Here is a 26,965-nt window from a genome sequence, read left to right on the forward strand (position 1 = left end):
ATACACCTAGCTAACTGGTACAATACACTCTTATGTGCCAGTATGGACAAGCGAGATGGAATGTCAGAAGTTAGGCACAGCACATCCTGGCCAGCTAACACATACTCATTGTGTATCTCTTGTTGAATTCTGCATGGTGAACGAAAAGGTCTGCTGAAACAAAAACTCCCCAATTAGGTTAGATGCACCCCTGTGCTTAAGCCCCAGCAGAGCAGGACACCTTAACCTTCACCTGAGTCTTGTAACTGGTAAATATATGTAAATGGAAAAAATAGAGCTGGTGAATGATGCTGTAAACTGCCCTAAATCATCAAAATATGAAATAAAACAACACTTTGGCATGTTTTTCTTAATTTTTTAATGTTTCTCGTATTTTTAAAAAGTCATTTGAAATATTCAATAACATATTTTTAGACTTCATGTGATCAAGAGCCCCTCGGCAGCATCAAGGAACCTCCCTCGAGAGAAGGCATTAAGAAAGATTGCAATTTTCCTACTAGGGAAAGAATGGCTTCAGTTGGCAATTATTAGCAGCAGCAAAATACACTAAATATCAGTACACTGAAATTAGTAAGTGTCCCCATCCCCTTTAATGTGCCCAACTGGCAGAATAAGATGAAGATAAGCATCCCAGAGAGAATGGGGTGATATTTGTCACTGATGCTTAGGACAGAGGAAAGCAAGATGTCAATACTCAACTAACACCAGTGTTGGAGTCATCCTGGACAAGTCTTGTTTGTGACATAATAATAATAATCCAAGATAGACCAAAATATTGTCTATCTTTATTTCTAATTTGTTGATTAATTGTGAACTGTTCCAGCCACTACAATGTGACTTTCATTATTTAGATAGTGAATGTGAGACTATACCTGCTCCATATTCATATAGCAGGCGTGGTAATCGTAGAATGGAGGCTGCACCAATGATGAGAACCACGCCGCACACACCTGACACAACGCTGCTCCACGCCTCACCAGAGTCCTCACCACCCACTGTGTCTCCAGCCTCACCACTCAGGTACTGGAGAAATATGTACACCAACACACTTCACTAGTAAATTAGAGTCAAATACTAACACAGTAATGTATGGGTACACACCTGCGTGCTTCTCAAACTCATGCAAATGAATCCAAACACATGTAAATACACCAATAAAATTCAACAATAGAATACATTACTGATCAATTTTTAAAGATGCTCTCATATTGAGAGTTTCAACAAATTGCAAATTATTTTCACCTTAAAAGCAAATCGGAATTATAAAATGGATACGGAAAATTAAAACAATTAGCATATACAGTACTCAACAAATCATTGGTAATTAATTAAATTATGCATATTTGATTAAGAATAATGAGAAATAAGTTAAAAATGGAGGTAAGAGCGTGTCCAATTTGTGAAGAAGGGAATTCATGCATTTACACCTAAAAAAGTTAATGGAAAGGAATAGGAAAGAGGTACTTACAAGTATGATAGACACTGCTCTGGACAGCTGGGCAATGTAGGTAAGAATCAGGGTCAGAAAGGGCATCAAGGATAAGATAGTTATCCTTACTATAACTACACACATTTTCTATCATGCATTTTTTGTTGTTGTTAATCAGTAGAGTAGAATACTCTTGACAAGTTGGAACACAGCTTCTTAAATTACACAGTAAAGGTAAAGAGGCTTCACCCAAAAGCTCTAACAGAATTTGAACATCTTAATGTTTTCTAAGACTTGTCATGGAAAAATGTGTATTGTATATATGTGTGGTATGTATGTGTGGTATGTATGTATGTATGTATATTGTTTCAAACAGCAAACTTGCCAAAAGGTTTTCTGGAAAATTAGGTATGCTAAAGGTAGATCTGTTTGCATTATTATTATGGTCCTATGGGTAAATTAATTTCAGAATCAACAGACAAAATCTGTACTTGCAGAATTATTTGTTGGCAGTACAATCATGGAAAAACTAACCTCATCATTCAAATTTAACAATCAGCATAACAGGATCCCCTCCCCCCTCATTAAATCAAAGTTAAATTGAAGCTTCACTACTATATTCACAGAGAAGTGCTAAACTCATATATACATAGTTCATTACTGTAATATGGTAATAAATAAATTAAATAAATAAATAAATATATATATATATATATATATATATATATATATATATATATATATATATATATATATATTTTTTTTTTTTTTTTTTTTTTTTTTTTTTTTTTTTTTTTTTTTTTTTTTTTCAACAAGTCGGCCGTTTCCCACCGAGGCAGGGTGACCCAAAAACAAAGAAAGAAAATCCCCAAAAAGAAAATACTTTCATCATCATTCAACACTTTCACCACACTCGCACATTATCACTGTTTTTGCAGAGGTGCTCAGAATACAACAGTCCAGAAGCATACACATATAAAGACACACAACATATCCCTCCAAACTGCCAATATCCCAAACCCCTCCTTTAAAGTGCAGGCATTGTACTTCCCATTTCCAGGACTCAAGTCCGACTATATGAAAATAACCGGTTTCCCTGAATCCCTTCACTAAATATTACCCTGCTCACACTCCAACAGATCGTCAGGTCCCAAGTACCATTCGTCTCCATTCACTCCTATCTAACACGCTCACGCATGCTTGCTGGAAGTCCAAGCCCCTTGCCCACAAAACCTCCTTTACCCCCTCTCTCCAACCCTTTCGAGGACGACCCCTACCCCGCCTTCCTTCCCCTATAGATTTATATACTTTCCATGTCATTCTACTTTGATCCATTCTCTCTAAATGACCAAACCACCTCAACAACCCCTCTTCTGCCCTCTGACTAATACTTTTATTAACTCCACACCTTCTCCTAATTTCCACACTCCGAATTTTCTGCATAATATTTACACCACACATTGTCCTTAAACAGGACATCTCCACTGCCTCCAACCGTCTCCTCGCTGCTGCATTTACCACCCAAGCTTCACACCCATATAAGAGTGTTGGTACTACTATACTTTCATACATTCCCTTCTTTGCCTCCATAGATAACGTTTTTTGACTCCACATATACCTCAACGCACCACTCACCTTTTTTCCCTCATCAATTCTATGATTAACCTCATCCTTCATAAATCCATCCGCCGACACGTCAACTCCCAAGTATCTGAAAACATTCACTTCTTCCATACTCCTCCTCCCCAATTTGATATCCAATTTTTCTTTATTTATATATATATATATATATATATATATATATATATATATATATATATATATATATATATATATATATATATACGTATTTACATTTATTTATATCTCTAGTAAGGCTGATGCATGCAGGGGATGAGATGAAAAGCTGTAAGCCTTCTCCCTGAAAGCTGGCTGCCTTGGATCAAAGTCTAGCGCAAGCTGGACTCCAAGGTATTGGTCTAGTGTGGGTAGATTGGTAAAGCACTGCGTACCTTGTTCCAAGGTTCATAAGTTCGAGTCTCCTTCAGCCAGAGATCAGTGTTTATGTATATTTCGCCTGCTCTTGCGAATTCCTTGCATATATATATAACTACAGAAAACATATGCACAACAATACCAAACCTTAAAGTGATCAGGTCACTGACTGTATAGCTACAAAAAACACAAGTGTTATACTAGCTCTTAGAAAGAGCTGGTCATAAACCACAACATGCATCTCTTCTCTGCTCTGAAACTTATTTGGAATCATGTTCATATAAAATAAATCCTTTGAATGAATAACACTAAAGATGAACTACGTATAAAAACTGCACACCAAATTTTTTTTTTTAAGTCAACTGGCAAGTGAATAGCTTTTAGTTCTATTGTCGATTCTTAGTTTAGCATCTACCTATCTAATGCTTGGTCATGAAATGGTCGACTAAAACAGTTTTTGTTTGCTGTGTTCCAACTATTGACGTAAAATACTAAGTGAAAGTAGCACAGAAAATGTAAGATGAAGTACAAGAAAAAATTTGAAATTAACTACAAATTGTTTAAGGACAAAGCTAGGGGTTTGAAACAAATGTAAACTGTCTTAACAATATAAACACTCTACACCAATCTCATAAAACCATTGTCCTGGTCAAGAACTTGCATCAAAAATCAGTTTTACAGTGGTCAGAAAATTGTAGCCGAATGCACAAAAATCCATAATTGCCAAGAAACCCATAATAAAAAATTATGGACTGTATATACATACTTTTCAAAACTAACATTTTATAACTGTACATTAATATAAAAAGTAACACTCACAAACATGCTTTGGCAAACATGGGAAAAAATATTTGTTTTATTCTTTTTTTAACAAATTTTTAAGCTACAGTAAAAGGGTATTTACAAATAAAATTATTTTATTTAAAAGTGAAAGGGAAAATTATATATACATATACTGTATATGGAGTACAAGGTTATAACTGTTTGAGGGAAGTGCACTGATGGCTAGGTGAAGTGGGTATGGCAGGTGACGTGGGTATGGCAGGTGACGTGGGTATGGCAGGTGATGTGGGTATGGCAGGTGATGTGGGTATGGCAGGTGATGTGAGTATGGCAGGTGACGTGGGTATGGCAGGTGACGTGGGTATGGCAGGTGAAGTGGGTATGGCAGGTGATGTGGGTATGACAGGTGACGTGGGTATGGCAGGTGACGTGGGTATGGCAGGTGATGTGAGTATGGCAGGTGACGTGGGTATGGCAGGTGACGTGGGTATGGCAGGTGAAGTGGGTATGGCAGGTGATGTGGGTATGGCAGGTGACGTGGGTATGGCAGGTGATGTGGGTATGGCAGGTGACGTGGGTATGGCAGGTGATGTGGGTATGGCAGGTGACGTGGGTATGGCAGGTGACGTGGGTATGGCAGGTGAAGTGGGTATGGCAGGTGATGTGGGTATGGCAGGTGACGTGGGTATGGCAGGTGACGTGGGTATGGCAGGTGACGTGGGTATGGCAGGTGACGTGGGTATGGCAGGTGACAGGTGATGTGGGTATGGCAGGTGATGTGGGTATGGCAGGTGACGTGGGTATGGCAGGACGTGATGGCAGGTGACGTGTATGGCAGGTGATGTGGGTATGGCAGGTGACGTGGGTATGGCAGGTGATGTGGGTGGGTATGGCAGGTGACGTGGTGGGTATGGCAGGTGACGTGGGTATGGCAGGTGATGGGTATGGCAGGTGATGGGTATGCAGGTGACGTGGGTATGGCAGGTGATGTGGGTATGGCAGGTGACGTGGGTATGGCAGGTGATGTGAGTATGGCAGGTGACGTGGGTATGGCAGGTGACGTGGGTATGGCAGGTGATGTGGGTATGTGGTGGGTATGGCAGGTGATGTGGGTATGGCAGGTGACGTGGGTATGGCAGGTGATGTGGGTATGGGTATGGCAGGACGTGGGTATGGCAGTGGGTATGGCAGGTGATGTGAGGCAGGTACGTGGCAGGTGACGTGGGTATGGCAGGTGACGTGGGTATGGCAGGTGAAGTGGGTATGGCAGGTGATGTGGGTATGGCAGGTGACGTGGGTATGGCAGGTGACGTGGGTATGGCAGGTGAAGTGGGTATGGCAGGTGATGTGGGTATGGCAGGTGATGTGGGTATGGCAGGCGACGTGGGTATGGCAGGTGAAGTGGGTATGGCAGGTGATGTGGGTATGGCAGGTGACGTGGGTATGGCAGGTGATGTGGGTATGGCAGGTGACGTGGGTATGGCAGGTGAAGTGGGTATGGCAGGTGACGTGGGTATGGCAGGTGAAGTGACTAATGTTGGTGTAGGTGAGGCGAGTATTGGAGAGGGTTAGTGTTGATTAGAGTGGTATGAATGTTGGAGAAGTTTAATGTTGGTGAGGGTGGGATGAATGTTGGAGAGGGTTAATTAATGTTGGTGAGGGTGGGTTCAAGCACCATTATTACTTGCAGGCTTTTTTCATTCCCCTCCCGGTGTGTCCACAATTTTTCCTTTCTCTCTACTTCTGTCCATCCTTGCCTACACAAAAGGGTCTCTCTCTCCACAATTTCTGCCTCACTGGAGTGGTTGAGTGCAGGTGTAGCTCTGAGACTCCCACACGTACACTTCTCAAGCCAAAATTCCCTCCCGCCAGCAGGGAGGACCTGCCTATACCTCTTTTGGTTGTGTTGACGTGGTGAAGACGGGTCTATAATGTAGTATATAATAAATAAATAGTCTATATCCAAAAATAAAACTGAAAAAAATATAATGTAATCAATACAGTTACTGCTCAAACCCTAATGTTCTTAAACTTGAGGTGAGCACTTATTCATATTGTGTTTGTGTATGTATTTGTGTGTTTACCTGGAGTTTACCTGGAGAGAGTTCCGGGGGTCAACGCCCCCGCGGCCCAGTCTGTGACCAGGCCTCCTGGTAGATCAGAGCCTGATCAACCAGGCTGTTACTGCTGGCTGCACGCAATCCAACATGCGAGCCACAGCCCGGCTGTGTGTATTTTTGTGGCTGGTGTGTGTGTGTGTGTGTGTGTGTGTGTGTGTGTGTGTGTGTGTGTGTGTGTGTGTGTGTGTGCACTCACTTATTTGTGGTTGCAGGGGTCGATTCACAGCTCCTGGCCCCGCATGTGTACTTACCTAATTGTGGTTGTAGGGGTCAAGTACGTGTTTACTCACCTATTTGTGGTTGCAGGAGTCGACTCATAGCTCCTGGCCCCGCCTCTTCACTGGTGTGTGTGTGTGTGCACGAACTTAACCGAGGCACTGTAGTAGGCCTACTGGCCTATGTTAGGCATTACTTACACCCTAACTGGGTGTACTCCCTGCTGGCCTCCTAGGCTCTATCGTACTAATTAATAAAGCTATGTATGGAATGTAAATGTGTGTTAAGTTTGGTACAGCTAATCAAAAAGAGCACAATTTAAACTACGCAGTATCTAGCAAGTGCCATTGAAGAAACAGTAATGACACACTGTGCACTGAAGCGTATGATGAAACATTAGGTACAGTACAGTGTTAGTAAGGTGAAGTGTCAGGCGACACACTAGGTACAGTGTTAGTAAGGTGAAGTGTCAGGCGACACACTAGGTACAGTGTTAGTAAGGTGAAGTGTCAGGCGACACACTAGGTACAGTGTTAGTAAGGTGAAGTGTCAAGCGACACGCTAGGTACAGTGTTAGTAAGGTGAAGTGTCAGGCGACACACTAGGTACAGTGTTAGTAAGGTGAAGTGTCAGGCGACACACTAGGTACAGTGTTAGTAAGGTGAAGTGTCAGGCGACACACTAGGTACAGTGTTAGTAAGGTGAAGTGTCAAGCGACACGCTAGGTACAGTGTTAGTAAGGTGAAGTGTCAGGCGACACACTAGGTACAGTGTTAGTAAGGTGAAGTGTCAGGCGACACACTAGGTACAGTGTTAGTAAGGTGAAGTGTCAGGCGACACACTAGGTACAGTGTTAGTAAGGTGAAGTGTCAGGCGACACACTAGGTACAGTGTTAGTAAGGTGAAGTGTCAGGCGACACACTAGGTACAGTGTTAGTAAGGTGAAGTGTCAGGCGACACACTAAGTACAGTGTTAGTAAGGTGAAGTGTCAGGCGACACACTAGGTACAGTGTTAGTAAGGTGAAGTGTCAGGCGACACACTAGGTACTGTGTTAGTAAGGTGAAGTGTCAGGCGACACACTAGGTACAGTGTTAGTAAGGTGAAGTGTCAGGCGACACACTAGGTACAGTGTTAGTAAGGTGAAGTGTCAGGCGACACACGAAGTACAGTGTTAGTAAGGTGAAGTGTCAGGCGACACACTAGGTACAGTGTTAGTAAGGTGAAGTGTCAGGCGACACACTAGGTACAGTGTTAGTAAGGTGAAGTGTCAGGCGACACACTAGGTACAGTGTTAGTAAGGTGAAGTGTCAAGCGACACACTAGGTACAGTGTTAGTAAGGTGAAGTGTCAAGCGACACACTATGTACAGTGTTAGTAAGGTGAAGTGTCAGGCGACACACTAGGTACAGTGTTAGTAAGGTGAAGTGTCAGGCGACACACTAGGTACAGTGTTAGTAAGGTGAAGTGTCAAGCGACACACTAGGTACAGTGTTAGTAAGGTGAAGTGTCAAGCGACACACTAGGTACAGTGTTAGTAAGGTGAAGTGTCAGGCGACACACTAGGTACAGTGTTAGTAAGGTGAAGTGTCAGGCGACACACTAGGTACAGTGTTAGTAAGGTGAAGTGTCAAGCGACACACTAGGTACAGTGTTAGTAAGGTGAAGTGTCAAGCGACACACTAGGTACAGTGTTAGTAAGGTGAAGTGTCAGGCGACACACTAGGTACAGTGTTAGTAAGGTGAAGTGTCAGGCGACACACTAGGTACAGTGTTAGTAAGGTGAAGTGTCAAGCGACACACTAGGTACAGTGTTAGTAAGGTGAAGTGTCAAGCGACACACTAGGTACAGTGTTAGTAAGGTGAAGTGTCAGGCGACACACTAGGTACAGTGTTAGTAAGGTGAAGTGTCAGGCGACACACTAGGTACAGTGTTAGTAAGGTGAAGTGTCAGGCGACACACTAGGTACAGTGTTAGTAAGGTGAAGTGTCAAGCGACACACTAGGTACAGTGTTAGTAAGGTGAAGTGTCAAGCGACACACTAGGTACAGTGTTAGTAAGGTGAAGTGTCAGGCGACACACTAGGTACAGTGTTAGTAAGGTGAAGTGTCAGGCGACACACTAGGTACAGTGTTAGTAAGGTGAAGTGTCAGGCGACACACTAGGTACAGTGTTAGTAAGGTGAAGTGTCAGGCGACACACTAGGTACAGTGTTAGTAAGGTGAAGTGTCAGGCGACACACTAGGTAGAGTGTTAGTAAGGTGAAGTGTCAAGCGACACACAGTGAGGAGCAACACGGTACTGTGAACACGCAGGCAAGAAAGATACACTACAAGCGTCAACAGGAAGAACATTGTACAAGAGACATTCTTCAATAAAGCAGAGGATAAATAGTAGTGGTACAAGATATATAAACACGAGAGGCCACAACAGGGTACACAAGAGTACAGGAGGATGCACGACACATCAGAGGACACATGAAGATACACAGGAGTACTGGAGGATACACGACACATGAAAGGACACAGGAAGGTACACAAGAGTACAGGAGGATGCAGGACACATGAGAGAATACATGAAGATACACAAGAGTACAGGAGGATGCAGGACACATGAGAGGATACATGAAGATACACAAGAGTGCTAGAGGATGCAGGACACATGAAGGTACAATGAAGACAACGACACATGTAACAGAAAAATCTTTAACTTAGACACTGTGTGGTACTGAGCGAAGACAACGTTACTGCGGCGTGCAGCCAGGACATAAATACTCTGGAAGGTGGAGTCAGTGTCCAAGTTCAAAGTTGAGGGTCGCACTATTGTTGAAAGACTGGCTTGTTACCCGTCATCCACCTAGACAAACATGTTAGATTGGTATGTTACCTGTCATCCACCTAGACAAACATGGAAGACTGGTATGTTACCTGTCATCCACCTAGACAAACATGGAAGACTGGTATGTTACCTGTCATCCACCTAAACAAACATGGAAGACTGGTATGTTACCTGTCATCCACCTAGACAAACATGGAAGACTGGTATGTTACCTGTCATCCACCTAGACAAACATGGAAGACTGGTATGTTACCTGTCATCCACCTAGACAAACATGGAAGACTGGTATGTTACCTGTCATCCACCTAGACAAACATGGAAGACTGGTATGTTACCTGTCATCCACCTAGACAAACATGGAAGACTGGTATGTTACCGGTCATCCACCTAGACAAACATGGAAGACTGGTATGTTACCGGTTATCCACCTAGACAAACATTCGCACCTTATGGTAAAATGTAAAACTCATCACCAAAGAAGACAGAAAGTGGGCGGCGGCGGCAGCGGCAGCGGCGGCGGCGACGGCAGCGGCAGCGGCGGCAGCGGCAGCAGCAGCGTCATGAGTGCTCACAGTATATCACAATATAATCAAGATGCCTTTAACATGGCCGAACCATCAGCAAAGCTCATCTTACATGAATACTTACAGCAGCGAGATCTTCATCTCCGACCCGCACACTTACCTGACATTACGCACATTAACTATTCCTGTTGAGGTGACATCTCAGCCTACCAGCAAGAGCGACACCCTCAATAGTCTGACCTACATAATATTCTCCGCCTAACTTTCCACCTTCACCTGATTTTCAGCCTTATCTTGGACATGGACCTGTAGAAAGCTTTCTATAGAGTGAAGATATTGCTCCAATAACAGCTCTTCCTGTTACATATGCCATACTTCCCATACCTGTCGGCAGTACGACTTACAGGAGTACAACACGGTACACAAAGGTATAGAAGGGTACACAAAGGTATATAAGGGTACACAAAGGTATATAAGGGTACACAAAGGTATAGAAGGGTACACAAAGGTATAGAAGGGTACACAAAGGTATAGAAGGGTACACAAAGGTATAGAAGGGTACACAAAGGTCTATAGAAGGGTACACAGAGGTGTATTAAAGGGTACCGGGAGGTCTAATAGGCGAGAGGAGGATGCAGTAAGGTAAAGGGTTGTATAGGAGGCTGGATGTACTCACAGTACGGGCTGGTGAGTGGACCAGGGTGAGTGTTGAGCGATGACACTCATCAGAGGAGGCGGTGTCTTCCACTACGGAGGCTCCACTGTATGATGGCTCTGTCCACCAACCCACCAGTGGCCGCACCTGTAGGTAACCCACCACCCCTTAGTGCTGACCACCACCCCCTAGTGCTGACCACCACCCCCTAGTGCTGTTCAACACCCCCTAGTGCTGTCCAACATCCCCTAGTGCTGCCCACCATCCCTTGGTACTGACCATCTCCCCTCAATGCTGCTCACCACCCCTTAGCGTTGCTTACGACCCCTCAGGGCTAAGGATTACCCTTTTCAATGAAGCTAACTTGTTCTCTATGAAGCTAATCGTTTTCTATGAAGCTATGTTGGTGGCCCCTCGTAAATCATCCCAGCTTGGGATGATTTACAATCGTCTTACATACTAACATGTGTAAATTACCTGAGGTAAACCCCCCAAAATTCAAAGTGACTTGTTTCCAGTGGTCCTGGTAATTCCTGACGTCAGACATTTTTGTATCCACACAGTAATTTCAGGAGTTGGCCTTTTTCTTGAAAAGTGGATGTTAAAAAAAAAAACAGTGGCGGACATTTTTTTCGTGACAGTAATGTAAAAAATAATATTTACTGACGAAACCTAACTCAGAATTCTCATTTAATCTAAAGTATTATTTATTAGCCAAATTCTACTAAATAAATATATTTTTCTTTATGTTCAGACTGATTTTCGCAGATTTATGACAATTTTTAACTCTCCTTATTTGACAGAAAACACCATTGTTTTTTAGACCTAAGTCACCAGTTTGGATATATATATATATATATATATATATATATATATATATATATATATATATATATATATATATATATATATATATATATATATACAGAATTCTTTTTAATCCGCGTTTTAATGGTTATAGTTTATATGTACGTCAGCCTTCATGACCTCAGGTTTAAGTCTTTACATTTATATTATTTTTGGTAGGGGTGAGAGTGGGGGTGGGTTGGGGAGGATGGAGGGGAGGTGGTACGTGGAGTGGTTAGTCTGGTCACCCATGGTTAGCCTGGGTGAACAAGCAGTGGTACTAGTTAGTTGCACACTTTAAAATTCCACTTGGAACAATGTCAGTGCAGGTGAGGTCAGCTGTTAGTAAACACACCTTAGAATGTTATATAATATTACAACAGTTGAACACTATATATCAGAGAAAGTGGTAGTGTTGGAAGACATGAGACGGGACTCCTGCACTCCCAGCCCCTCACTCACACCATCAACCCTTCTCTCATGTGTCTGAAATTGTCTTATTATCATTTTGTGAGTCACTGTGTGCACGTGAGGACACGTGTGTGTATGTGTGTGTGTATGTGTACTCACCTAGTTGTACTCACCTAGTTGAGGTTGCAGGGGTTGAGTCCAAGCTCCTGGCCCCGCCTCTTCACTGGTCCCTACTAGGTCACTCTCCCTGAACCGTGAGCTTTATCATACCTCTGCTTAAAGCAATGTATGGATCCTGCCTCCACTACATCGCTTCCCAAACTATTCCACTTCCTGACTACTCTGTGACTGAAGAAATACTTCCTAACATCCCTGTGATTCATCTGTGTCTTCAGCTTCCAACTGTGTCCCCTTGTTACTGTGTCCCATCTCTGGAACATCCTGTCTTTGTCCACCTTGTCAATTCCTCTCAGTATTTTGTATGTCGTTATCATGTCCCCCCTATCTCTCCTGTCCTCCAGTGTCGTCAGGTTGATTTCCCTTGTGCGCGCGTGTGTGTGTGTGTGTGTGTGTGTGTGTGTGTGTGTGTGTGTGTGTGTGTGTGTGTGTGTGTGTGTGTGTGGTTCTAGACTACGGCACAGTCATCATCAGTAAAATCAAAGGAGCAACAACATGGCTCCGGGAGAATTAAATATATGAACTGACAAAGAAATATTGCAAACTTTGAAGACAGGATAAGAAGGGTAAGGAAAGGAAAATGAAGGGAAGGGAATGAGACGAAAAGGAGATGAAAAAAGGAAGACAAGAAGGAAGAAAGGAATTAATAACATTTTTTAAAGAGCACCAAACAGTAAAAAGAATTGTATATTTTTTAAAGAAAACTGAACAAGTGATGAACTATGACGAGAAAACCTGACGTGATAATTACTTACAAGACGAAGACAAACAAAATACGGACGATTTATTTTGACAATCAGCAATCAATTTGGAAAAAAAAGAGGTGCATAAAAGACAAAAGAAAGTACTTGATAGATGGTGAGATAGATAAATAGATGGGAGGAACTAACTGATACAAGATGAACTAGAACCCGAAGTGCACATAAAAATCAAGAAGTGTATAACCGTGTGTTTTGATGTTTGTGTTGCGGTGAGACGCCGCAAGCAGTGACCGGATTAATGCAACACTCAAGTGTGTTAATACTACTTTTACTAAGGCGACGTTTCGCCCACTGTGGGCTTTATCAAGCTTTATTTTAACAAGCGTTTAGCGTGGCTGGTTGTGAGAGTAGCAGACGGAGTGTCAAGTCTCCAGCACTCCTGACGCTGCATGACCCGCACGCAGAGCCGGATTAAGGCATGGGTTTTAGGTGCTCCAGCCCAAGGGCCTCTGCCAGCTGGAGGGCCTCCAGGTGCTGCAGTCCAGGGACCTCTGCCAGCTGGAGGGCTTCCTGGTGCTGCAGTCCAGGGACCTCCGCCAACTGGAGGGCTTCCAGGTGCTGCAGTCCAGGGACCTCCGCCAACTGGAGGGCCTCCAGGTACTGCAATCCAGGGACCTCTGCCAGCTGGAGGGCCTCCAGGTACTGCAGCCCAGGGATCTCCACCAACTGGAGGGCTTCCAGGTGCTGCAGTCCAGGGATCTCCGCCAACTGGAGGGCCTCCAGGTACTACAGCCCAGGGACCTCCGCCAACTGGAGGGCCTCCAAGTGCTGCAGCCCAGGGATCTCCACCAACTGGAGGGCCTCCAGGTGCTGCAGTCCAGGGACCTCCGCCAACTGGAGGGCCTCCAGGTACTACAGCCCAGGGACCTCACAGTACCTATGGCCCAGGGACCTCACAGTACCTGTAACACAGGGGCCTCACAGTATCTGTAGCACAGGGGCCTCACAATACCTATGGCCCAGGGGATTACAAAATCTTAATCCACCTCTGCCTACACGGGTTTAGCGCCTTACATAACTATAATAATTCTATTATATAATTTTTATTACACATATTCTTACTAAAATAACCTGTTCCTACCGATATATTAGTTCTTTATCATTATTATTATTATTATTATTATTATTATTATTATTATTATTAGGCTTATAATCTATGAAGCACGCTGTGGTATGACAGTTTAAGGGGATCCCTAACATCAATGAACGGCTTGCTACCAAACTATAATTCAGTCTATCGTAATACATCTTATATGCACGCTGATGTGTACGCTCACACACACACACACACACACACACACACACCCTGCAACATAGCCGGGTGCATACACCCTCATCGCCCTTGTCGGAGTTCATAGGTTCGAACCTAAAGCGTTAAAAACACATATCTACTATGTGGCGTTGGTGCTGTGTTTCATTCCCGGGTGTCTGAACCCATTTAGGTGAACCTCTGGCAGAGACCAAGAAGTGAACCCGGCAAGGATCTGTAACAGCGTCTCGTGTAAAGGTTCAGTTCCGTGGCTCGTCCTGACGTCTAACTAGAAACTGATTCACTGAGCCAAAATATGTTCGTTGATGAGTATGATGACTATGATGATGATAATGAACTTAATAATGATAGTGGTATTGGTGATAATGACGGTGATCATGGTCGTCATGATACAAATGAGGCACTTTTGGCATTCGGCTAAAACTGGACTGGAATCCTAGGATAGGATCCTTAAATAGAACCCTTGAGCAGAATCCTCAAATAAACCCTACAACAGAATCTATAAACAGAAACCTGAACCAGAATCCTTGAACAGAACCCCGAAATTGAATTCTTAAACTCGACTTATAGAAGAGTCTAGGTGAGGATTGTTAGTGTTTACACCGTTAAGAAAATACGTGAAGATGAACACTGCAGCAGGTCTACTAAGTAGGCCCATTCTAGGCAGGTTCAACTCGTGTACACCTCAAAGGACTAGAGACTTACCTGTATGTCTGGGTCACCTCTGGTTGGCAGGGAGGCAGCTGAGGAAGGCCTGGTATCAGCGTCACTCTTGGCTACAGCGTGACCGTTCACCACTACACCTTCACCACTGGCTGGGGGCAGATGGTTCAGGTCACCGTTGGTGATACCATTGGCTTGGTGTTGCTGGAGGTCGGTATTGGTGGTGTAGGTGTGTGGAGTGTTGGAGTAAGTAACCTGCTGGTCATTCACAACGATGGTAACTGATTTGTTCTTCTCGTGGGTGGTCTTCTTGGCTTCCCCGTTGGCGGTAGGCTTCGAACTGGATTTTCTGGGAGCCGCGTTAGTTGTCTTTCTGTCCGCCTGCTTTTGCTCCTCCCGGCTCTCCTGCTCGATGTGGGAGGGTACGTCACCGATGGGGATTGTGGTGATGACCTTTGGGTGACTCGGTGATCTAATGTTACCTTCCTGCAAGTGGCGGGGACTCGAGTCACCGGGAAAACCTCCGTTCACCACCACCAACACGCCTCCACTGCGGCGATCTGTAACGTGAATTATACAATATCATGGAAATACAAGATTATCTAGGCACACTCAAAAACTCTCTCTCTCTTATTATTATTATTGTAATGTACAAACATTTTTTTTACGCTTTACAACAAAATTAACGCATGTTATCTCATCCCCAGAGGCCAATACTTACCTGGAACAGGTGGAGTGGCCTCCTCGGCCGAGGTTTCCGACGCTGGCCTCCAATACCTGGAGGGCGTGGTAGAGGGACTCACCGCCGGTCTGTGAGGGCTGGTCTCTGGTCTTTGTAGACATGGCGCCGCTCTCTGAGGACTGGTGACTGGCTCCCTCTGTAGGTGTGTAACTAAGGTCTGCTCAATGTTCCGTAAATTTTGTAGGCTAATGGGTAGTTTCTGTTGACTGATTGGTACACTCTTCTGTGGACTGACTGGTACACTCTTCTGTGGACTGACTGCTACACTCTTCTGTGAACTGACTGGTACATTCTTCTGTGGACTGACTGGTACAATTTTCTGCGGACTAACTGGTGCAGACTTGTAAGGAGTAATTGGTACAGATATCTGCGGAATGACTGGTGCAGGCTTCTGAGGACTGACTGGTATCTTTTGAGGACTGATTGGCACTTTCTGTGGACTGATTGGTACAGTCTTCTGTGGAGTGACTGGCATGTGCATACCTACCAGCATTTGGTGAGTACTGACGTGCATTTTGTGAGGACTGGTGGACGAAGAGTGAGAGCCTCCAGCACCTGGGTGGTGTGGACTGGTAGCACTAGACTGCGGTGCAGATGCTACACGCACCGTGGTTGTAGCTGCCTCTACACTGCTGCCCTCGACGCTATCCAACACTGGTGCAGCTGACACACGCCTGGCTGGGCTGGAACCTGTGCTGGAAGCCTCCAACTCCGTCCTGGAGGGAGACTTGGCTGGTGACGAGAAGGAAGTAAAGCTCTGGACCTTCCTGGCTCGAGTTCCTGGCACCGCAGCACTCCTCGCCCAGGGTACCTCCTTCCTGGGAGTGGACGATGATGCTTGAGGAACATCATGGAGGCTGCAGACCGAAGTTGCCCCTGGAACCTCCCTTCCAGGGGTGCTGGTGGAGGAGGCGGGGGTATCTTCATGGAGCGATGAGGAGGGGAGGGAGGTAAGAGGCGTGGAAGAGAGTGACGAAGATGAGGAGGGGGACGAGGAGGCCTGGGTGGGGGACGATAAATGGGGTGGTGACGATACTAGAGGTAATTCGTCCCCCCTCACATTCACTCGTCCTGACGCATCACGCTGAAACAACACAATAACATTCATTGCTGATGTTGCACAAGACCAACAAGTTGACACGACACGTGTGCAACACTTGGCTATCTTTATTGCCAAAACGCATCGCCTGCGCAGCAGACTGCATCAGCTGAATAAATCCAAAACAACAGAGACAGTAGGCAAGTGACAGACCTTGCATACCTCTGCTCAAGTGCATAAATATATCCAGATGTTCCACTGTGTCTTAATCATCAAGAATTAGTGCACTCAGAAAACTAGACGTCTTATGTCTTAATGACAAACCACTGACACTCTTGCCACTAACAAACTTAAGCCACCGACATACTACTTCCACTTGCCAGACACTGTGTAGTGGGGTGTAAAACGTGGTACTTGCCATCACTACACCAAGCAGGTAGTAATGAATTAGCTATCACCATACCCAGAAGGTCGCACTGTACTAGCTACCACCAGCAGCTAGTCTAGTACTGCACCTATAGTAGTTACTCTCCTGCCTATCCTCATCTATCCTCTGGCTCACTAGTGAACATCCTAAGAAACGTGTGTTCGTGCCTACCACACTAATATCGTGGATAACCTCAGCCATCACGAACGCAGTCACCAGGTGACTCAAGGTAAACAAACTCGCCTCTAACAGCACGGTCATGGACCCTAAAGCCACTAACACAGCACGGTCACGGACCATAAGACTTCTAATATAGTACGTTCACGGACCATCGCATGATGGTTAGGGTAAGACATGGTATAAAATAGACAACTGTGAAATAAGACATGAATGCAAAGGCCTGAAGGAAACATTCGTAGCAGAAATTAAATATCCTAACATGCTGCTTTGTGAGTGTACATGTGTACACCATCATGTTAAACCACCAGCTGCACAAGTGTCAATAGCTGCACATGTGCCAACACACATTCAGGTGACAGTATGGAAGCAACTGTTAACAGAGACGGAAATAAACTGTTGTAACTGATACATTAATACACCAACTTGTATATCCAGTAGGAGAGAGAGAGAGAGAGAGAGAGAGAGAGAGAGAGAGAGAGAGAGAGAGAGAGAGAGAGCTGGTGACCCTGGAACAATACATCTCAAGGTCCCACATAACTCCAGGTGTTCCACTAGGCAGGACCTTACCAACCACTGTTAAGGTCGAGTTGTCAATGTGATCAGACCACACCTGGCTACCCTCACAGTGTTGTCAGTGTGACCAGGCCACACCTAGCTACCCCTCACAGTGTTGTTAGTGTGACCAGACCACATCTGACAACCCTCACAGTGTTGTCAGTGTGATCAGACCACACCTAACTACCCTCACAGTGTTGTCAGTGTGACCCACCACACCTGACTACCCTCACAGTCAAATTTTAATCGTCATCTTATGGGATTCACATATCCCTAATAACAGTCGTGTAGGCCTCTACAAATTAAGACTGTTTTAAGCCTGGTGTTGGAAGCTCAGACCTCTCCAAATCTCAAAGATTTGCTAAGTTATCCCATGAATTAAGGGAAGATCCTAGACTTCACCTTACGAAAGTAGACAAAGCAAATGGGTTAGTAGTTATGGACAAGGTAGATTATAGGAGAGAAATAAACATGATATTAGGAGACAGAAGCTAGAGGATCAGCCACATATAACAGGAAGGCCACTGCAATGGATCAGAGAATACCTAACAGGGAGACAACAGCGAGTCATGGTCCGTGATGAGGTATCACAGTGGGCGCCGGTGACGAACGGGGCCCCACAGGGGTCAGTCCTGGGACCAGTGCTATTCCTGGTATATGTGAACGACATGACGGAAGGGATAGACTCAGAAGTGTCCCTGTTTGCAGATGATGTGAAGTTAATGAAGAGAATTAAATCAGACGCGGACCAGACAGGTCTACAAAGAGACCTGGACAGGCTGGATGTGTGGTCCAGAAACTGGCTCTTAGAATTTAACCCCGCCAAATGCAGTCATGAAGATCGGAGAAGGGCAAAGAAGACCGCAGACAGAGTATAGGCTAGGAGGACAAAGACTGCAAACCTCACTCAAGGAGAAAGATCTAGGAGTGAGTATAATACCGAGTACATCGCCAGAAGCACACATTAACCAGATAACTGCTGCGGCATATTGCCGCCTGGCAAACCTGAGAATAGCGTTCCGGTACCTCAGCAAGGAATCGTTCAAGACTTTATACACTGTGTACGTCAGGCCCATACTGGAGCACATAGCACCAGTTTGGAACCCACACCTGGTCAAACACGTCAAAAAATTAGAGCAAGTGCAAAGGTTTGTAACAAGGCTAGTTCCAGAGCTAAGGGGAATGTCCTATGAAGAAAGGTTAAGGGAAATCGGTCTGACGACACTGGAGGACAGGAGGGTTAGGGGAGACATGATAACGACATACAAAATACTGCGTGGAATAGACAAGGTGGACAGAGACAGGATGTTCCAGAGATGGGATACAGAAACAAGGGGTCACAATTGGAAGCTGAAGACTCAGATGAGTCAAAGGGATGTTAGGAAGTATTTCTTCAGCCACAGAGTTGTTAGGAAGTGGAATAGTCTGGCAAACGATGTAGTGGATGCAGGAACCATACATAGTTTTAAGACGAGGTATGATAAAGCTCATGGAGCAAGGAGAGGGAGGACCCAGTAGCGGTCAGTGAAGAGGCGGGGCCAGGAGCTGAGTCTCGACCCCTGCAACCACAATTAGGTGAGTACAGAGGAAGTGACGTGCCCCTTAAAGAAGTAATTGGAAACCTCATTTAGAGAACGTTTCGCTCGCTATTAGTTCTACAGTGATCGTAATAATTACCAATATACTACAGTGCTCTGTTTATGCGTTCCTGTCTACCACTACAATTCTACCTGTCGCTGGGATTTACGTGGCGCAGGGGATTACAGGAGATTACCACAGTTAATCCCCTGCATTAGAAATATTTCCTGAGAAGGCATTACCCAGAGCACCTGCCTAGCATGGGCCAGTAGGCCCATGAGAGGGCGGGGTGAGAGGGAGGGAGAGCAGGTTGAGAGGAATGAAGCAGGAGTATGGTAAGAGGGAAGAAGAGTAGAGGAGAGAGGGAGAGTAGGGTAAGTGGGAGGGAGGGAGAGTAGGGTTAGTGGGAGGGAGGTAGAGTAGGGTAAGTGGGAGGGAGGGAGAGAGGATGCACCACAGTATTGATTCCTCTAGGGTGAAGGAGAGCCAAGGTCGATTCCTTCACCTTTTCCCTTCCTTCCCTCCACTCGTGATATGGGGAAGGGGTACGTGATATGGGGCAGTGGTACGTGATATGGGGGCAGTGGTTACGTGATATGGGGGCAGGGGTACGTGATATATATGGCAGGGGTACGTATTATTATTATTATAATCAAAAAGAAGCGCTAAGCCACAGGGGTACGTAATATGTGTTAAAGTAGACTATGCCTGGAGAGAACGTGTATAATCATTACAACAGTTGTAAACAATACGATCAGGTACAAGAATAAGACACGTGAAACACATGAGTATATTGTGGAGATGTTTCGCTTGCTCCACACATTTCTTCAGTCGAATGCAGAGGTTGCTTGTATGTTTTAGAAAAGACTAGTGAAGAGGTGGGTATATGGTGGTCAGTCTTTCCATAGCCTCAGTCAGTGAGCGAAGTTTATTAAGGCTTAGGGACTAACCACCTCACATTTACCTCGACACTGCTTAGATAATATAAATAATGTATTTCCTTTCTGCAGTATATAGGTAATTAAATACTGTTAGGGACAAAAGAAAGCCACTAGCATGCAGTGCATTTCGGGCAGACTAATCATCTGCTGACTCCACCTCTGTGTGCGTGCGTGTTACTTATCTCTGTGATAGTTGATTTCTCCAAGGCTGATGGACTGACTGCATCATCTTCATTTCACTACTACACCTGCTGCCTCTGTATTTGACTGAAGAACCCTACTGTCTAAGCGAAACGTTTCAACAATAAAGATACCCAACCGTTGTACATGTGTCTTAATCATCAACTTGTCCGTATTTTATACTATTTTCAGCGCATGTGTGATAGTGTTGATAGTCACCATGAGAGCAGACTGTAAACAACGTCTCTGGTGGTGGATAGTCACCATGAGAGCAGACTGTAAACAACGTCTCTGGTGGTGGATAGTCACCATGAGAGCAGACTGTAAACAACGCCACTGGTGGTGGATAGTCACCATGAGAGCAGACTGTAAACAACGCCACTGGTGGTGGATAGTCACCATGAGAGCAGACTGTGAACAACGCCTGTGGTGGTGGATAGTCACCATGAGAGCAGATTGTAAACAACGCCTCTGGTGGTGGATAGTCACCATTAGAGCAAACTGTAAACGCCTCTGGTGGTGGATAATCACCATGCGAGCAGACTGTAAACAACGCCTCTGGTGGTGGATAGTCACCATGAGAGCAGACTGTAAACAACGCCTCTTGTGGTGGATAGTCACCATGAGAGCAGATTAAACAACGCCTCTGGTGGCGGATAGTCACCATGAGAGCAGACTGTAAACGCCTCTGGTGGCGGATAGTCACCATGAGAGCAGACTGTAAACAACGCCTCTGGTGGTGGATAGTCACCATGAGAGCAGACTGTAAACAACGCCTCTGGTGGCGGATAGTCACCATGAGAGCAGACTGTAAACAACGCCTCTGGTGGTGGATAGTCACCATGAGAGCAGACTGTAAACAACGCCTCTAGTGGTGGATGGTCACCATGAGAGCAGACTGTAAACAACGCCTCTGGTGGCGGATAGTCACTCTCTCTGATGACTACTTTAACACCTTGCAAGTTGACGAGGTGGTTGTGGAAGTCTCGGTACATAGTGCAGAGATTTTATTTCTACATGATATACCATACCCCCAAGTTGATGAGTTTACCATCGTAAACCATTTATAATATGATACATGTTTAAGACGGCAACACCATTTCAGTCCAGGTTTTGTTTAGTCTCTCTTACATGTTTAATAAGTGTTACCTTAGGCATTATCACACTTCCAGAAGTCCCTTCGTCTTCCCCTCACATGTATATGTGATGTTGGGCATTGTCACACTTCCAGAAGTCCCTTCGTCTTCCCCTCACATGTATATGTGATGTTGGCTATGTTAATTTTATTCTTGGCAAGGTTAGAAAGATATATGGTATAAAATACCCACACGACGGAAAAAAAACACAAAATGAAAAAAACACAAATGCAGTATAATGCGTTGCTTTATTGATGTTTCGCCCATACAGTGGGCGTTATCAAGCGCACAACGTGGGCGAAACGTAGTCAATAAAGGCTAGCATTATACTGCGTTTGTGTCTATTTTTCCAAGGTTGTTGAGGCTATCTGAGACCTGATTGACTTGGAGTATCAAGCATCTGTCAGGTGACTACTTGTGTTCATGATTCTCTCAACTTTGCTTGTTATATAATCATGGGGAAGCGCTAAACCCGTAGGATTATAATGTAATCAAGGGAAGCGTTAAACCCGTAGGATTATACAGCGCCTGGGGGGGGTGTGTGGAAGGCATTCAGGCTCAATTCAGGGAACCGGAGCATAGATACAATTCCCTAGATCAAGAGCCCCTCACCAGCATCCGGGGCCCAAAACTGTTCAACAGCCTCCCATCAAGCATTAGGGGAATTGCCAATAAACTCCTGGCTGCCTTCAAGAGAGAGCTGGACAGATACCTAAAGTCAGTGCCGGATCAGTCGGGCTGTGGCTCGTACGTTGGACTGCGTGCTGCCAGCAGTAACAGCCTAGTTGATCAGGCCCTGATCCATCGGGAGACCTGGTCATGGACCGGGCCGCGGGGGCGTTGATCCCCGGAATAACCTCCAGGTATCCAGGTAATCAAGGAACCTCCCTTCAGGGGAGCTCTGCGTGTATAATTGCTAAGAATGTGCTGGATACTGTATAAGCTTGGTGTATGTAGTAGTAACATTCCTCTTGAAGGAAAACCGATTATTATTATAATCAATTATTATTATTATTATAAAAAAGAAGCGCTAAGCCACAAGGGAAGGAAAACAGAGCGAGAGATCCTATATGATGACACATCGTCCTTGAGTCATGGTGTGACAACAAATGTAACAGGTCATCTTAATTAAAGGGGATTTCTGTACACCTTAAAATCCAATTTAGTGTCAGTTTAGCAAAGTAACACACATGGAAGTGTGGTAAACTTGATTTAAGATGCTGTGCAGGCGAGAGACTGTCCTAAATGAAGTTTCCAGTTGGTGTTTGTGTCTCGTATCAGGTAATATACCGTATTTTCCGGCATATAAGGCGCACGAGCATATACGACATTAAACAAACCATACCACGGGTGGGGTTTGAACCCGCGGTCAGAGAGTCTCAAAACTCTTACTTTTTTCGGGTTATCCTAGGTTGTCTACACATATGCTGCTATGTATGATAATCTATGTAACTGTATTTGTGTATACCTGAATAAACTTACTTACCAAGCAGTTGTAACCTTAGTAAACAACTGTAAAAGCGTAACCCAAAGCCTACCCTTGACCCTGACCTTGAGCATGTAAGTCGCTGGGTGATTTTCCAAGACTTTATTTGCGGGAAAAAAAACGAGCCTTATATGCCGGAAAATACGGTATACACGTCAGGAAAAGAACAGTATCCATCACGTTCACTTACCATGATGAAACTTGACTGAACGTTCCAGGAGTTAATTTTATTAAGGAGGGACACTATCGTGAGTGAAAAAAAAAAAACAAGGAAAAATACTGGCATGTAAGTTTTCTTTGTCTTTTTTTTACACAGACGTGTTTACATGAGGTGAGTGTTGCAGAGTAGTGAAGGCACAAGAACCAAGATGTTGTCGAGGTAACACAGCAATGTTACTCCACTAGTGATGCCAGTCATCCTCTCCTCGTACAAGTGCTCCAAGCACAGGTTAGTCAGGACCACACTAAGAGGTAAACCCACGGTCATTCCAAAGACTTGCCTCCACACACATGACCATTTTTCATGTGAACATTAAAATGGTATAAAATACCGACAGGTTGTTAGGTAAGACACATATGCAACAGTTAGGTATCTTTATTATGAAACGTTTCGCCTACACAGTAGGCTTCTTCAGTCGAGTACAGAAAAGTTGATAGAAGCAGAAGATACTTGAAGACGATGTAATCCGTCCATCACCCTTAAAGTTTTGAGGTGGTCAGTCCCTCAGTCTGGAGAAGAGCATTGTTCCATAGTATGAAACAATATGGAGATGAAGTGACAGGATGGAGCTTATATAGCGCCAAGAGGTGAGACGTAGGCTGGATTTGAGAGGGACCTGACCTCTCAACATCTGAGTTCTTACCTCTCCTAGTGGCCTACGTCTCACCTCTTGGCGCTATATAAGCTCCATCCTGTCACTTCATCTCCATATTGTTTCATACTATGGAACAATGCTCTTCTCCAGACTGAGGGACTGACCACCTCAAAACTTTAAGGGTGATGGACTGATTACATCGTCTTCAAGTATCTTCTGCTTCTATCAACTTTTCTGTACTCGACTGAAGAAGCCTACTGTGTAGGCGAAACGTTTCATAATAAAGATACCTAACTGTTGCATATGTGTCTTACCTAACCACCATTTTTCATGTTGAATCGTGTCATTTTTTCTGTATTTCCTGAATTTTTGTTCTATAGATTTTCTCTTAGATTCCTTTATCGTAAGTATTCCTCTTTGCTTTTATTATTATTATAAAAAGAAAGGGTAAACCCGCGTGCGTCATACAGGGCTGCCTGGCTTTTTACATTTTCCTTCCTACGTGTCTATGCAAAAGTTTTGGGTCTGGTTCAACTTTTTTCTGTCGAACCATTTTCAAATTGCCTTTCATCTTCCCCCAGCACTCATGCACAGTCGCTCCTTGTATCTACGTGTGCTTCCCCCCCTCTCTCTCTCTCTCTTATATTTCTTCTACATTATTATGCACCTCTTGTTCCCTTGGTTGTGTATGTCGTGTAAATATAGTGTGTGTGTGTGTATAGTCATGTAAGCATAGCGTGTGTGTGTGTGTGGTCATGTAAGCATGGTATGTGTGTAGCGTAAGCATGGTGCGTACGTGTGTATTCATGTTAGCATGGTATGTGTGTGCTTGTGTACACACTCAGGCAATGAACCGTCAGTGCAAGTGCTTGAGTGGGACGTCTATCAATAGGTCATGACCCCTTGACCCAAACACCATTGGTCTTGGTCACCATCACACTACCCTCACCCACCACAACATAGATTTTGCTCTCACCATTTAAATCAGAACAGTGTAGCCACACACTGCTAGTGTGCCCCACAATGTAACTCATATAGAATAATGTAGCAGCACACTGCTAATGTTCTCATAATGTAACTATCATATAATGTACTGGGAACACTTGGAAGCACTTGACTTGTACTCGTTGGAACGCAGGAGGGAGAGATATATCATAATCTACACTTGGAAAATCTTGGAAGGAATGGTCCCAAATCTGCACACAGAAATCACTCCCTACGAAAGTAAAAGACTGGGCAGGCGATGCAAAATGCCCCCAATAAAAAGTAGGGGCGCCATTGGTACACTAAGAGAAAACACCATAAGTGTCCGGGGCCCAAAACTGTTCAACAGCCTCCCATCAAGCATTAGGGGAATTGCCAATAAACCCCTGGCTGCCTTCAAGAGAGAGCTGGACAGATACCTAAAGTCAGTGCCGGATCAGCCGGGCTGTGGCTCGTACGTTGGACTGCGTGCGGCCAGCAGTAACAGCCTAGTTGATCAGGCCCTGATCCATCGGGAGGCCTGGTCATGGACCGGGCCGCGGGGGCGTTGATCCCCGGAATAACCTCCAGGTGACTTTCACTGACCCACACATCACTGATGCTCCTATCATGTGCTGTTGTGTACCTACACATCACTGGTGTTTCCATCACGTAACTTTCATGTACAGTAGTGTAGCCACACATTACTAATGTTTCTACCCTATAACCATCAAATACAATAGTTTAGCCACACACTGCTGGTGTTCCCACCATGTAACCGTCATATAAAATAGTGTAGCCACATACTGCTGGTGTTCCCACCATGTAACCGTCATATAAAACAGTGTAGCCACACACTGCTGGTGTTCCCACCATGTAACCGTCATATAAAACAGTGTAGCCACATACTGCTGGTGTTCCCACCATGTAACCGTCATATAAAACAGTGTAGCCACACACTGCTGGTGTTCCCACCATGTAACCGTCATATAAAACAGTGTAGCCACACACTGCTGGTGTTCCCACCATGTAACCGTCATATAAAACAGTGTAGCCACACACTGCTGGTGTTCCCACCATGTAACCGTCATATAAAACAGTGTAGCCACACACTGCTGGTGTTCCCACCATGTAACCGTCATATAAAACAGTGTAGCCACACACTGCTGGTGTTCCCATCATGTAACCGTCATATAAAACAGTGTAGCCACACACTGCGGGTGTTCCCACCATGTAACCGTCATATAAAATAGTGTAGCCACACACTGCTGGTGTTCCCACCATGTAACCGTCATATAAAATAGTGTAGCCACATACTGCTGGTGTTCCCACCATGTAACCGTCATATAAAACAGTGTAGCCACATACTGCTGGTGTTCCCACCATGTAACCGTCATATAAAACAGTGTAGCCACATACTGCTGGTGTTCCCACCATGTAACCGTCATATAAAACAGTGTAGCCACACACTGCTGGTGTTCCCACCATGTAACCGTCATATAAAACAGTGTAGCCACACACTGCTGGTGTTCCCACCATGTAACCGTCTTATAAAAGTGTAGCCACACACTGCTGGTGTTCCCACCATGTAACCGTCATATAAAACAGTGTAGCCACACACTGCTGGTGTTCCCACCATGTAACCGTCATATAAAACAGTGTAGCCACACACTGCGGGTGTTCCCACCATGTAACCGTCATATAAAACAGTGTAGCCACACACTGCTGGTGTTCCCACCATGTAACCGTCTTATAAAAGTGTAGCCACACACTGCTGGTGTTCCCACCATGTAACCGTCATATAAAACAGTGTAGCCACACACTGCTGGTGTTCCCACCATGTAACCGTCATATAAAACAGTGTAGCCACACACTGCTGGTGTTCCCACCATGTAACCGTCATATAAAACAGTGTAGCCACACACTGCGGGTGTTCCCACCATGTAACCGTCATATAAAACAGTGTAGCCACACACTGCTGGTATTCCCACCATGTAACCGTCTTATAAAAGTGTAGCCACACACTGCTGGTGTTCCCACCATGTAACCGTCATATAAAACAGTGTAGCCACACACTGCTGGTGTTCCCACCATGTAACCGTCATATAAAACAGTGTAGCCACACACTGCTGGTGTTCCCACCATGTAACCGTCATATAAAACAGTGTAGCCACACACTGCTGGTGTTCCCATCATGTAACCGTCATATAAAACAGTGTAGCCACACACTGCGGG

The 26,965-nt window shown here is 44.7% G+C and overlaps 1 protein-coding gene and 1 long non-coding RNA gene across 8 annotated transcripts in view; one reads left to right on the plus strand and one right to left on the minus strand.

Annotated features, from left to right (window-relative positions):
* The window catches only part of LOC128697918 (sodium-dependent nutrient amino acid transporter 1), a 155,789-nt gene that overhangs the window by 37,108 nt on the left and 91,716 nt on the right, over nucleotides 1-26,965 (minus strand). For 5 of the 7 annotated variants that reach the window (XM_070099589.1, XM_070099592.1, XM_070099591.1 and 2 more), the window contains 4 exons: nucleotides 15,410-16,514; nucleotides 14,731-15,248; nucleotides 10,582-10,707; nucleotides 873-1,023 (listed from right to left, as the gene is read on the minus strand). In XM_070099589.1, the coding sequence (XP_069955690.1) occupies nucleotides 873-1,023; nucleotides 10,582-10,707; nucleotides 14,731-15,248; nucleotides 15,410-16,514 (1,900 nt within the window). The remainder of the gene's footprint in view (nucleotides 1-872; nucleotides 1,024-10,581; nucleotides 10,708-14,730; nucleotides 15,249-15,409; nucleotides 16,515-26,965) is intronic. The other 2 variants (XM_070099594.1, XM_070099593.1) reach the window with 1 other exon arrangement.
* Nucleotides 1,036-26,965, plus strand: part of LOC138854753 (uncharacterized) — an 86,150-nt gene continuing 60,220 nt past the window's right edge. Inside the window, exons 1-3 of the long non-coding RNA XR_011393924.1 lie at nucleotides 1,036-1,663; nucleotides 15,396-15,572; nucleotides 23,269-23,400. This is a non-coding gene — a long non-coding RNA (uncharacterized lncRNA). The remainder of the gene's footprint in view (nucleotides 1,664-15,395; nucleotides 15,573-23,268; nucleotides 23,401-26,965) is intronic.

The sequence above is a fragment of the Cherax quadricarinatus genome, chromosome 68, assembly GCF_038502225.1.
Source record: "Cherax quadricarinatus isolate ZL_2023a chromosome 68, ASM3850222v1, whole genome shotgun sequence".
Classification (NCBI taxonomy): Eukaryota; Metazoa; Arthropoda; class Malacostraca; order Decapoda; family Parastacidae; genus Cherax; species Cherax quadricarinatus.